The 13092-nt window shown below is 34.1% G+C and overlaps 1 protein-coding gene across 1 annotated transcript in view; it reads left to right on the top strand.

Annotated features, from left to right (window-relative positions):
• The first annotated feature begins 295 nt into the window (after window positions 1-295).
• Window positions 296-13092, top strand: part of LOC137618510 (uncharacterized) — a 13737-nt gene continuing 940 nt past the window's right edge. The window contains exons 1-5 of the mRNA XM_068348667.1: window positions 296-368; window positions 1031-1130; window positions 1706-1879; window positions 6847-6913; window positions 12466-13092. The exon at window positions 12466-13092 is cut by the window's right edge and continues 940 nt beyond it. Of these exons, the coding sequence (XP_068204768.1) occupies window positions 296-368; window positions 1031-1130; window positions 1706-1879; window positions 6847-6913; window positions 12466-13092 (1041 nt within the window). The remainder of the gene's footprint in view (window positions 369-1030; window positions 1131-1705; window positions 1880-6846; window positions 6914-12465) is intronic.

The following is a 13092-nucleotide window of genomic DNA, read 5'->3' on the forward strand; positions in this document are numbered from 1 at the left end:
GGCTTGCTTGCACTCCCAAATAAACATCATTGCTTCTCTGCTGTGGCAAGTGGTACATGGATGTGCTGCGCACACAAGCCCCGTGGGTCACTAGGTAATTATAACTATAATTTGTTTAATCCTTTTTATATTAAGTTATCATAAGTAACTAGAATCTGTTTAACAATTTATATTTGCAGGAATCATCCGCAAGAAGGTGACGGCCAATCACAATGATTATGGGTTCCACCCAGGAGCATCTGTGTTATATTGACTTTCTGAAAAAAAACCTTAGCTATGGGTAGGCTACGTTGATATGCGTCTGGCAGGGATGAAGTCTGACCCCACAGGGCACCGTTATTGGGCATTCCTGGAGATCAGGCCAGCTCGTCTGGACAGAGGAATTTAAACACGATCACCCCCAGCAAATCACCAACTTCATAAATTCTTATCCAAGTAAGTTCTTGGCATCTGTTTAGTTTGTAATCCAAGAGCATGTCTTGCCCAATGTCACAGACCAGTCTTTAATCGTCTGTCTTTTGAGTTATGCCAGCTAGAAAGGGAAGATTGTAGCAATAAATTTTATGGCGAATGTGAATAAAGATTGGTATTTTCCATTTTTGTCTAAATGGAAAAATAATTAGCTTTTTAGCTTACATTTGGTAATGAATTATATTCATAGATATAAATGTATTTATGCATATATATGTATATATGCAAATTTACTAGTCCACTGCAAGACAAAGGCATCAGACGAGTCCTTCCACTTCCGTTTGTTTATGGTCTTTTTGTACTAATATACCCCTGCAAATTTTCTTACATCGTCAATCCATCGTCTTCTCTACCTTCCCCTGCTTCTTTTGCAATCTCTAGGGACCCGTTGACATTTTAATATCCATGTATCATCTCTCGTTCTCAATATATGTCCCTCTTACATCCATTTCTTTTCCTTGTTTAAATATGTTCTACTTTAGTTTGCTCTCGAATCCATGGTGCTCTTTTTCTGTCTCTTAGTCTTATCCACCTCATTATTCTTTTATTCTTTCCATAGCTCTTCGGGAATGTAACTACCTTGGTATCATATCCATGTTGCTCCTTTTCTGTCCCTTAGCCTTATCCACATCATCAATCTTTCCACAACTCTCCAGGACGTAACTGCTTTGGTCTCGTATCCATGTTGCTCTTTTTCTGTCTCTTAGTCTTATCCACTTGATTATTCTTTCCATAGCTCTTCAGGACGTAACTACCTTGGTTTCGTACCCATGTTGCTCTCTTTGTCTCTTAGTCTTCTCCACATTATTCTTTCCATAGCTCTTCAGGACGTAACTACCTTGGTCTCGTACCCATGTTGCTCTCTTTGTCTCTTAGTCTTCTCCACATTATTCTTTCCATAGCTCTTCAGGACGTAATTACCTTGGTCTTATACCCATGTTGCTCTCTTTGTCTCTTAGTCTTCTCCACATTAATCTTTCCATAGCTCTTCAGGACGTAACTACCTTGGTCTCGTACCCATGTTGCTCTCTTTGTCTCTTAGTCTTCTCCACATTATTCTTTCCATAGCTCTTCAGGACGTAACTACCTTGGTCTCGTACCCATGTTGCTCTCTTTGTCTCTTAGTCTTCTCCACATTATTCTTTCCATAGCTCTTCAGGACGTAACTACCTTGGTCTCGTACCCATGTTGCTCTCTTTGTCTCTTAGTCTTCTCCACATTATTCTTTCCATAGCTCTTCAGGACGTAACTACCTTGGTCTCGTACCCATGTTGCTCTCTTTGTCTCTTAGTCTTATCCACATCATTATTCTTTCCATAGCTCTTCCGGACGTAACTATCTGCGTCCCATTCTTGACTTCCAGCCAAAGAGTTTCACATTACATCCTGCTCTCATTCAAGAGGCAAAGGTCAGGTTTCACCTGGTGACGAATAATTTATACAGACCTTTACAACAGGACACATGTCGTACCTGGGACAAGCATTAGTTAACCAGAAGATGGCGTGGAGCTCATTATGACTTTATTAGGTATTGTTTTAGTCACTTTAGTGTATATGAATTTATACGCACACGCACATGCGCACGCGTACACACACACACACACACTATATATATATATATATATATATATATATATATATATATATATATATATATATATATATATATATGTGTGTGTGTGTGTGTGTGTGTGTGTGTGTGTATTTTATAATATACATATATATATGTATATATATATATATATATATATATATATATATATATATATATATATTATAATATACATATCTATATATATGTGTATATATATATATGTATATATATATATGTATATGTATATATATATGTATATATATACATAAATAAATTATATATGTATATATATGCGTATCTATTTTCCAAGTATCCATTGTTGCAAAAATATCGTTATATCAAACAGTGATTAATAATACTTCGTCGAGTTCAAAATAAGCTAAAAAAAGCGTAGTGAAAAAGAATAGTAGGAAATTCTTATGCTAAATTCTTGCAACAAGAGATATAAGGATGACTTTAACGCCCAAGTGTTGCAATTGGACAGACAATAGTAAGTGCATTCTTCTACCACGACCTTTGAATTGTATTATTTTAAAGAGGGCAAGAGCTGGCTCTTCTTACATAATGGGATGAACTGTAGGAAGCAGAGTTGCCAGTTTGGCCTTTTTTCAGGCCCACAAACATCCAATTTGGCCTTTTTTAAAAATGGGTTGGCCCTTAGTAATATGAAAAAGAGGCGATCCTTAAATACTATATATTTGTCCTTTTTCTACTAATGGGTTGGTCTTTTAAAGCTGTGGTTGATTATAAGTTGGCCTTTTCTCATTTAGAAAACCTGGCAACCCTGGTAGGAAGAGGCCTGGTCTTCAGGTGTTTGTTTATTGTCTTCACGAAGAGGAAATATATTACCCCAAAAACTCGCTCATCCACAAAGACATTCACATGAGCATGAAGATATTCAGAGAGAGGATACTAGCTTATGGGATTAAAGATTTTATGTTTTATTATTATTATTATTATTATTATTTGCTAAGCTACAACATAGTTGGTAAAGTAAGATGCTATAAGCCCAGGGGCCCCAACAGGAAAAAGAGCCTAGTGAGGAGAGGAAACAAGGAAAAATTCAATATTTTAAGAACAGTAACAACATTAAGATAAATATTTCCTATATAAACTATAAAAACTTTAACAAACCAAGAGGAAGAGAAATTATATAACATAGTGTGACCGAGTGTACCCTCAAGCAAGAGAACTCTAACCCAAGACAGTTGGTTTAAAGGTTTAAAGGCTACTCATGAATGGCAGAGGCAAGGGACAGCTACATTGCCCTAGTGACTGACCATATATATATACGATCAGAGCCCAAGACCCCTCTCCACCCAAGCTAGGACCAGGGAGGGCCAGGCAATGGTTGCTGATGACCCAGCAGATAGACATATGGGATCCCCCAAACCGCCATCCTTAGCTAACAAGGATGGTAACGTTACAGACACTAAAGGAACTAACGAGTCTGAGCATGGCTCGAACCCCCGTCTGGCGATCACCAGGCAGAGAGGTTACTAACCAGGTCACAGCAACCCTAATTATTGTCTATTAGTGGTAACTTATTGGAAACGTCCCCTACTGGTGATCTCCCAGTTTCTAGTGGTGTCTGCAACTTCACCATCCTTGTGAACTATAGATGAATGGTTTAGTGCTGCCTGTAGGTCTGCCTGCTAAGTTATCAGCAGCCATTGCCTGGCCCTTCCTGGTCCTAGTTTCATGGAGAGGGGGCTTGCGCACTGATCATTATGTATATATCGTCAGTCCCTAAGGACATTGTCTTGTCCCTTGTCTCTGCCATTCATGACCTTTAAATAACACGATGGATCTTTGAGAAGAGAAGTTGATCATTAACTTATCAGCAATTGGTTAAAACTCATGTGTAGGGCAATGAGGTTAAGTCTCCATTAGTGAGAAACTGACAAGGGATCAAAGAGGCTGTGCGTTACAGTGATGTTTCATGACATAAGCTTAGGCATGCACCTAATCACGCATACATACATACATACATACATACACATATCAATATATATATATATATATATATATATATATATATATATATATATATATATATATATATATATATACATATATATATATATATATATATATATATGTATATATATATATATATATATATATATATGTATATATATACAGTATATATACTATATATATATATGTGTATATATATACATATATACATATATGCCTATATACATGTACACACACACACACACACACACACATATATATATATATATATATATATATATATATATATATATATATGCATTTGTGTATATATATGTATATGCATATGTGTATATATATATATATATATATATATATATATATATATATATATATACATATGCATATACATATATATATATATATGTTTATATATGTGTGTATATATGTATATATATATATATATATATATATATATATATATATATATATATATATAGCTACGTTTATGTAAGTGCGTGTGTATATATAAATGAATATGTATATGTGTCTGTAACTGTGTGAGTGTGTGTGCGTGTGTGTTCTGTTAAGCGTTTGCTATATGTTAGATAATTGAAAAAATAATAAACACATCGAACTACAAAATGTCTTTACACATCCCCACACTCTTTTGTTGATGTTGATCTTAAACTTGTTAACTTCGGGACTTAACCGCGGCCTTACGTAACATAATGAGACTTCAAAGTGGCAGATTTGATCTTTTTTTTTTTTTTTTTTTTTTTTTTATTTTATTTACTTCCACTTCGCGTAACCTCTTACACCTACATATAACCATAAGTGCTATAGCCTCTGTACCATGGTCTTCCACTGTCTTGGATTAGAGTTCTCTTGCTTGAGGGTACACTCGGGCACACTATTCTATCTTATTTCTCTTCCACTTGTTTTGTTAAAGTTTCTATTGTTTATGTAGGAAATATTTATTTCAATAATGCTACTGTTCTTAGAATATCTAATTTTTCCTTGTTTCCTTTCCTCACTGGGCTAGTCTCCCTGTTGGAGCCCCTGGGCTTATAGCATCCTGCTTTTCCAACTAGGGTTATAGCTTAGCAAGTAATAATAATAATAAAGTGTAGTTGTTTATATCTATAGTCCACTGTAGAATAAAGGCCTCAGGTATATTCTCATTCGTGTCGGAGGTTTAGCCATTTTCTTCACAATACTGGCCACTGCGGATTGGTGAATGTCTAAAGTCTTTTAGTTTGATCGCCCAGAGGAAACCAATCTAGTATGGGTGGCCGGAGTAGCACAGCTTTGCTGACCATGGCGATACATGAACCCTTTCACCACGTTAAGGTATCTTCAATTATATATATATATATATATATATATATATATATATATATATATATATATATATACAAATATATATATATATATAATGTATATTCATATATATATTTATATATATTATTTTATTTATATATATATATAAATATATATATTTATACATATATATTATATTTATATATATGTATATATATATATATACTGTATATATTACGTAATATATATATATATATATATATATATACTATATATAATATATATACTATATATAATATATATACATATAATATATATAATATATATATATGTGTATACTATATATATAATATATAATATATATATATATATATATATATATAATATATATATAACATATACAATATATATATAATATATATAATACATATATAATATATATATATTATATTTACAATATATATAATATATATAATATATTTATATATATATATATATCTATATATGTATATATATGTATATATATAGTGTTTGTGTATATATATATATATATATATATATATATATATATATATATATATATAGTGTTTGTATATATATATATATATATATATATATATATATATATGTATATATATATATATATATATATATATATATATATATATATATATCGAGTTACCCGATAGATTTATCAAGATATCAAATCACCAGGGCTGTGAAAACATAAAATGAATATGCAAATCAATATAATGCCTAGTATAACTATGCATCAACTTTCATATATATTCAGTGTATAATTTTACGGAGTCTAATGTTAACCTGTATATTTTGCATGTTTTTGCCTTGAATTTGAAACATAATGTTTATAAAATTCGCCAAAAAAACTCAAATAATGTTTTGCTAGCTTTTATCAACTTTATTCCTACTAAATAGTGTGCCTGAGTGTACCCTCAAGCAAGAGAACTCTCACCAAAGACAGAGGAAGACCATGGTATAGAGGCTAGTGCACTATCTAAGATTTAGGAACAATGGTTTGATATTTGGAGTGTCCTCCTAGAAGAGCTGCTTGCAATAGTAAAAGTCTCTTCCATCCTTACCTAGAGGAAAGTTTGTAAGTCCCTACAAATATTCCCTACATTTTGCCTCGTTCCCAAAATTATTCGCACCAGTCACCGTTTTACTTTTTGTTATTATAAATACGTTTTTATCTTTTAATGAATATATATCCGTGAATGATGCCATTCATAATTGTTTAGTAAGCCTACTTCGCCCATTGAGAGCTTTTTATCTACGGATTTATAAGAAGTGTAAAGTACAGTATGTATATTAAAAAATAACTAGGTTATGATCCTCTTACAATATACAATGTTCTGCTGAAAACGTTTATTATGGTTAAGAAGTTCGAATGATTACTTTTGAATGGTGCTACTTTTGACAGAAACAAATGTTAATTGGTTGGTAATTCCGTAGCATTAATATAATCTTTTTAACCAACAGATTACAACATCTCGTTCTTGATGGAAAGCATAGTAAGCGAAGAAACGTAAGAACTGGTGTTCTGCAGGTTAGTGTTCTTGTCCTCCACTGTTTTTATTTTATAAGTTTCATATGTAATTTGTAATTGAAAACAATCATGTTGCTTATGCAGATGATCCTGCTCTTGTGCAGATGATCCTACTCTCCTCGCTTCGACCCCATCGCATGAAGGTAGAATGTGGCGTTGAATCCCTATAAACAGATCTGATTAATATTAGTACATGATGCGAAACCCCCCAAAGATGATCATATAGTTGAAAGGGTAGAACTCTAGATGAACAAATTTAGTGCAAATTATTTCCTGTTGAGCAAGTTATCATATGTTTCGTTTCATAGTTTTTATGTTACTTTTCTATAGGTTGGCACCGGCCACCTGTTGAAATACTACCGCTAGAGAGTTATGGGGTCCTTTGACAGGCTAGACAGCACTACATTGGATCCTTCTCTCTAGTTACGGTTCACGTTCCCTTTGCCTACACAAACACCGAATAGTCTGGCCTATTCTTTACAGATTCTCCTCTCTCCTCACACACCTGACAACCCTGAGATTACCAAACAATTTTTCTTCACACAAGGAGTTAACTACTGCACTGCAATTGTTCAGTGGCTACTTTCCTCTTGGTAACAGTAGAAGAGATTCTTTAGCTATGGTAAGCAGCTGTTCTAGGAGAAGGACACTCCAAAATCAAACCATTGTTCTCTAGTCTTGGGTAGTGCCATAACCTCTGTACCATGGTCTTCCACTGTCTTGGGTTAGAGTTCTCTTGCTTGAGGGTCCACTCGGGCACACTTTTCTATCTCATTTCTCTTCCTCTTGTTTTGTTAAAGTTTTCATAGTTTATATAGGATATATTTATTTAAATGTTACTGTTCTCAAAATATCTTATTTTCCCTTTGTTTCCTTTCCTCACTGGGCTATTTTTCCGGTTGTAGCCCCTGCGCTTATAGCGTCTTGCTTTTCCAACTAGGGTTGTAGCTTAGCAAGTAATAATAATAATAATAATAATAATAATAATAATAATATTTTGTTTATTTCAATGTGTTATATATTTTGTTTACAATTTTGACTTCATTTATTTCTTTATTGTGAATTGTTATGGTAGCCGATGTGATAACATCCTTGACTGGTGAACTCCAGCCTGGGGTTCGAGTCCTGCTCAAACTCGTGAGTGCCTTTGGTCGCTGCAACCTCACTATCCTTGTGAGTTAGGGATGGGAGGTTTTGGGGAGCCTATAGGTCTATCTGCTGAGTCATCAGTATCCATTGCCTGGCTCTACTTAATCCTAGCTTGTGTGGAGAGGAGGCTTGGGCACTGATCATATGTATATATGATCAGACTCTAGGGCATTGTCCTGATTGATAGAGCTATGTCACTGTCCCTCGCGTCTGCTATTCATGAGTGGCCTTTAAAGCTTCAATTGTTATCATCAAAGAGTCGAGAGCGCTTCTCAAACGAAAGTAAAACTGAAATGTTTATTTTATATAGTATAATGTAACAGAATCTTGTTTGGTATGAGCGTTGAATTTTGAAAACGTATTCCACATACCACCTCGAAATGCTATATACTCACGAGAAAATCTTGAATCTGTGAAAAAAAAAAAAATTTGCCGTTTTTATTGAAGTCATGAAGAATGCCATAATTTTAAATATTCAGGGCTGTTTAAAAAAAAAAAGATAATTCTATTATATTATATCTTCCTAAGAGAGATTGGTTAACCAAACGTTCAGCTGGGCTCTACAAAGCACTAGATGAGTTGGAAGACCCAGACCTACATTGCTGAGGAGTATGAAGCTCTAAGTAGGAGATGGAGAAGTATTGAATTAAAAGCTCAAGACAGAGACGACTGGCAATATCTAACCGAGGCCCTTTGTGTCAATAGGTGTAGGAGGAGATGAGTATTATGATGATATCTCGTATACTATTTACTATAGCGGAGTTTTTTTTTCATCTAATTCTTAAAAATCTAGAGTGGAAAAGTTTTATATATGATCAAATAGATTCTTATGAGTTAAGACCAGTCTTAATTTCCCTATTAAGAACTATAAAGCTAATAATAATCTTTATTTACTTAACCTTTCATTACCGGATGATACAAAATTATTTTTTTCTATGACAATTTATATTATTTAAACATCTAATTCATTTTATGAAAATAGAATGCTAGACGAATATGAATGCTAATTTATGAGCCCAAACAAACGACTATTTAATCTTAATCGCGCTAAGAAAACTTTATAAAACTATCCTTTTGAAATTCATGGCACTTAAAAAAATAGTTTTTAAATTTCCCTATCAAAATATATCCTAAAATTATGAGGATATCCTGAAATTTATCTGGTTTTGAAATCCATTCAACTTAACAAAACGATTTCTTAGTCAAATTATGTGCAAACATTCTACTGTAACCCTGAATTTTATCCGGGTATTGAAATCCATTGAACTTAATGCAATTTTGATCAAAATACTGTACGTACTAAAGTTATACTGCAATCCTGAATTGTATCATAGTTTTGAAATCAATAAGCCTGAAATTTCCCGGTCAGAATATGTACCAATATCCTGCAGTAGTCCTGAATTTTATCCGGTTTTGAAATCTATTGAAATTAAACATAAAAATTTCATAGGCAAAATATGTGCTAACATCCAACAGTAACCATGAATTTTATCCGGGTATTGAAATATATTGGAAAAGCAATTTTTATCAAAATATGTAATAAAATTATACTGAAGTCTTGATTTTTATCATGTTTTGAAATCAATTAAAGTTGAAATTTTCTTGTCAAACTATTATGTACTAATATCCTACTGTAGTCCTGAATTTTATCCTATTTATGAAATCATTTAAACTTAAAATTTCAAAGTTAAAGTATGTACTAATATCCTATTATAGTCCTGAATTTTATCCTAGTTTTTAAATCAATTAAACTTAAAATCTCCTAGGCAAAATATTATGTACTAATATCCTATTAGAGTCCTGAATCTAATCCTGTCCTTGAAATTCATTGACCATGAAAAAAGCAATTTCCTTGTTACAATATGTACTAACAAATCCTGAACTGAAATAAAAATAATTTCCTAGTCAAACCATGTACTAAAATCCTACTGTATCCCTGAATTCTGAATTCTACCCTGGCTCAAAACCTGAAACGCAATGCCTTCAGGGCAAGGAGCTACGGGAATAAATGGTAAAGAAAAAAAAACTGAGGTAAACTAAAAAAAAAAAAAAGCTCCAATTATCGAAGCAGAGGGACCCCGAGTTGGAGCATCTTAGTCGTTGACTCCTGTGGCCTTGAAGGATTTTGGTATAAAAGGATGTGGACCAACGTTGTCCTCCACAGTCACTTCTGACCAGAAGCATCAGGATGATTCCTCAGGTTAGTTTTGCCCCCTTTTGAAGCTGACGAGATCGGAGCCAACTTTTTCAGTGTAGGGCAGTGTCTTTTGATCTATATTTTGTGCATAATTGGTGCACTTTTGTATGTAGAGGTTTAAATGCCTTAATTGTATATACACACACACACACACACACAAACACACACACATATATATATATATATATATATATATATATATATATATATATATATATATATATATATATATGGGTGTGTTTGTGTATGTCCGTAATGGCCGAAAGTACTAACTCCAATCAGGTTTTTTTCATTTTTCCTTCCTTGGCTATAGTAGAAAATATACTCATCACGAGTCAGCTTTCGTGATTTTTACACACACGCACACACACACACACACACACACACACACTCACACACACACACACACACACACACACACATATATATATATATATATATATATCGTCATCATAATCATCAGCCGTTACTATTCCACTGCAAAACTAAGGCCTCAGACATGCCCTTCCACTTGAGTCTGTTTGTGGTCTTTCTATGCCAGTCCACAACCGCAAACTTTCTTAGTTCGTCAATCCAACGCCTTCTCTTGTTTCAACTATTTTTTTTTTTATTATTAGTGACCCATTAGGTTATTTTTAATGTCCATCTATTGTTTGTCATTTTAAGCCTAACAAAATTCCTCTTCCCCAGATCTGAATGTGGGGATCTAGCAACCTCATTTAACCATACCATTGCATATTCTGTACATGATTGTTTGTATATGATATGCCTGGACAATGACATTCTTTTCTTTAGTGATACTTGATACTTCTCGGGCACGCTATTCTATCTCGTTTCTCTTCCTCTTGCTATTTTGAAGTTTTTATCCCCTTGTTATTTTCAAGTTTTTTTTATAGTTTATATATGAAAGTTTTATTTTAATGTTATTATTGTCCTTAAAATTCTCTTGTGGTTTTTCCTTATTACCTTTCCTCACTGTGCTGTTGGAGCTGTTGGGCTTATAGCGTCCTGCTTTTCACACTAGGGTTGAAGCTTAGCAAGTAATAATAATAATAATAATAATAATAATAATAATAATAATAATAATAATCTGAGACATTTATCCCTGCTATAACTAAATCTTGGTATGATCTTCCTAATTAAGTTCTGGCCTGGTGGTAACGTCCTTGCCTGGTGATCACCGGACTCGGGTTAGAGTCCCGCTCAAACTCGTTAGTGCCTTTGGTCGCTGCAACCTCACAATCTTGTGAACTAAGTATGGGGTGTCTTAGGGAACCTTTATCTCTACCTGCTGAGTCAGCAGCAGCCATTTCCTGACCCTCCTTGGTTCTATCTTGGGTGAGAAGGGCTTGGGTGCTAATCATAAGTAATATGGTCAGTCTGTAGGACATTGTCCTGCTTGATAAGGCAATGTCACTGACCCTTGCCTCTGGTATTTATGAGCGGCCTTTAAAACCTTTAAAAACACATTAGTGAGGAGGGATGGGCAGGTTAAGATATGTGATAATAAAAGAAGAAAACCTTAATAAACTTCTTCAGCAAATGCGGAAAGGAATTCCTTAGCCCAGCCAAAATATCCGATCGTTCCAGGACCTTATTAACAGCAGTGACTCTCTCTTTTGGTGACAATCATTAATGCATGAATTTAGTTTGTAATTAACAAAAAAGGTCTTAACAACTGAATCTTAGCTCTTAACGTCTGAACATTAGAACACAATACAAATTCTATTATATTGCATTTCCTTTGAATTTCATATATATCTTTTCTAAATTGCTCACATATTTTCATATGTATTTTTTTTCTTAATTGCCGTTCACATCAAATTGGTAGGGTCGATTACTTAACATTATTCCACTGTTGTTCTTTTACCAATGATGATTTCTCCTTTTTTTCTTCTGGAGTAAAAGCTAGCAAAGTAATGTGGAGATGATTTTAGTCTAGTATCTGATAGGTTATAAGTACTTGTGCTAAAAGTTATTTCCTTCTTGAAGACAAGTAGCTTTTATTAAAATATACTAAAATACTTACTGAAATCCAAACAACTTGCTGATAAACATTACATTAAAACAAAGATACTTGTTAAAAAAGCAAAGCTAAGATAAATAATAAAAAATTTTCCCTGGTCTTTATCGTCGTTTCTAATCACTTAATAGAGCCAAGATGAATACACTTAGGATACTTTAAATAAACAATTTTTTCTCCTAGGCCCTCATCGCCGTAACTGCGATATTCTGCACTGCATCGGCAGCGCCTCAAGTCTATCAGGCTCGAGGAGTTCACCATCCCACTGCGCAAGAATCAGGCGAACTCAGCAAAGCTCTGGCAGCTTCAGCAAACATTCTTCCAGAGCTCAGCACTGTTTTAAAGAAGATTTATGACAACCAAGGCTCTGCCGCGTTCTCGTCAGATCCCAAAGCCATTGGGAGTATAGTGTCCGCTTTCTTGCCTCTTTCAGAACAAAGTCTCACTCTCCGAGAAACATTAACAGGACAGCCTTCTAAAGAGGACCAGGAGAAGCTCAAGTTAGTTGGACGGATAATGCCAGTTGTATCTAACTTTCTGGATGACTTGAGAGCTTTGGGAGGTAATCGACGGAGTTCTTCCGTCGCTCAGAGAGGCGAACCAACAGGAGAGCTCCAACTTGATACAAGAGCACCAAATGATGGGATGGTAGAAGCAGTTTTGGAACTTCTGCCAGAAGTCTCCCAAATTTTCCGACAGATCAATAGTGATCCTGCCAGGTCGAACCCAAATGACCCAGATTTTGTTTACAGGGTCATCATGGCCTTTATGCCTCTATCCAAAAAAGTCTTAGAGGCAACAGCCAAATCT

This window comes from Palaemon carinicauda, chromosome 24 (assembly GCF_036898095.1).
Source record: "Palaemon carinicauda isolate YSFRI2023 chromosome 24, ASM3689809v2, whole genome shotgun sequence".
NCBI classification, from domain to species: Eukaryota; Metazoa; Arthropoda; class Malacostraca; order Decapoda; family Palaemonidae; genus Palaemon; species Palaemon carinicauda.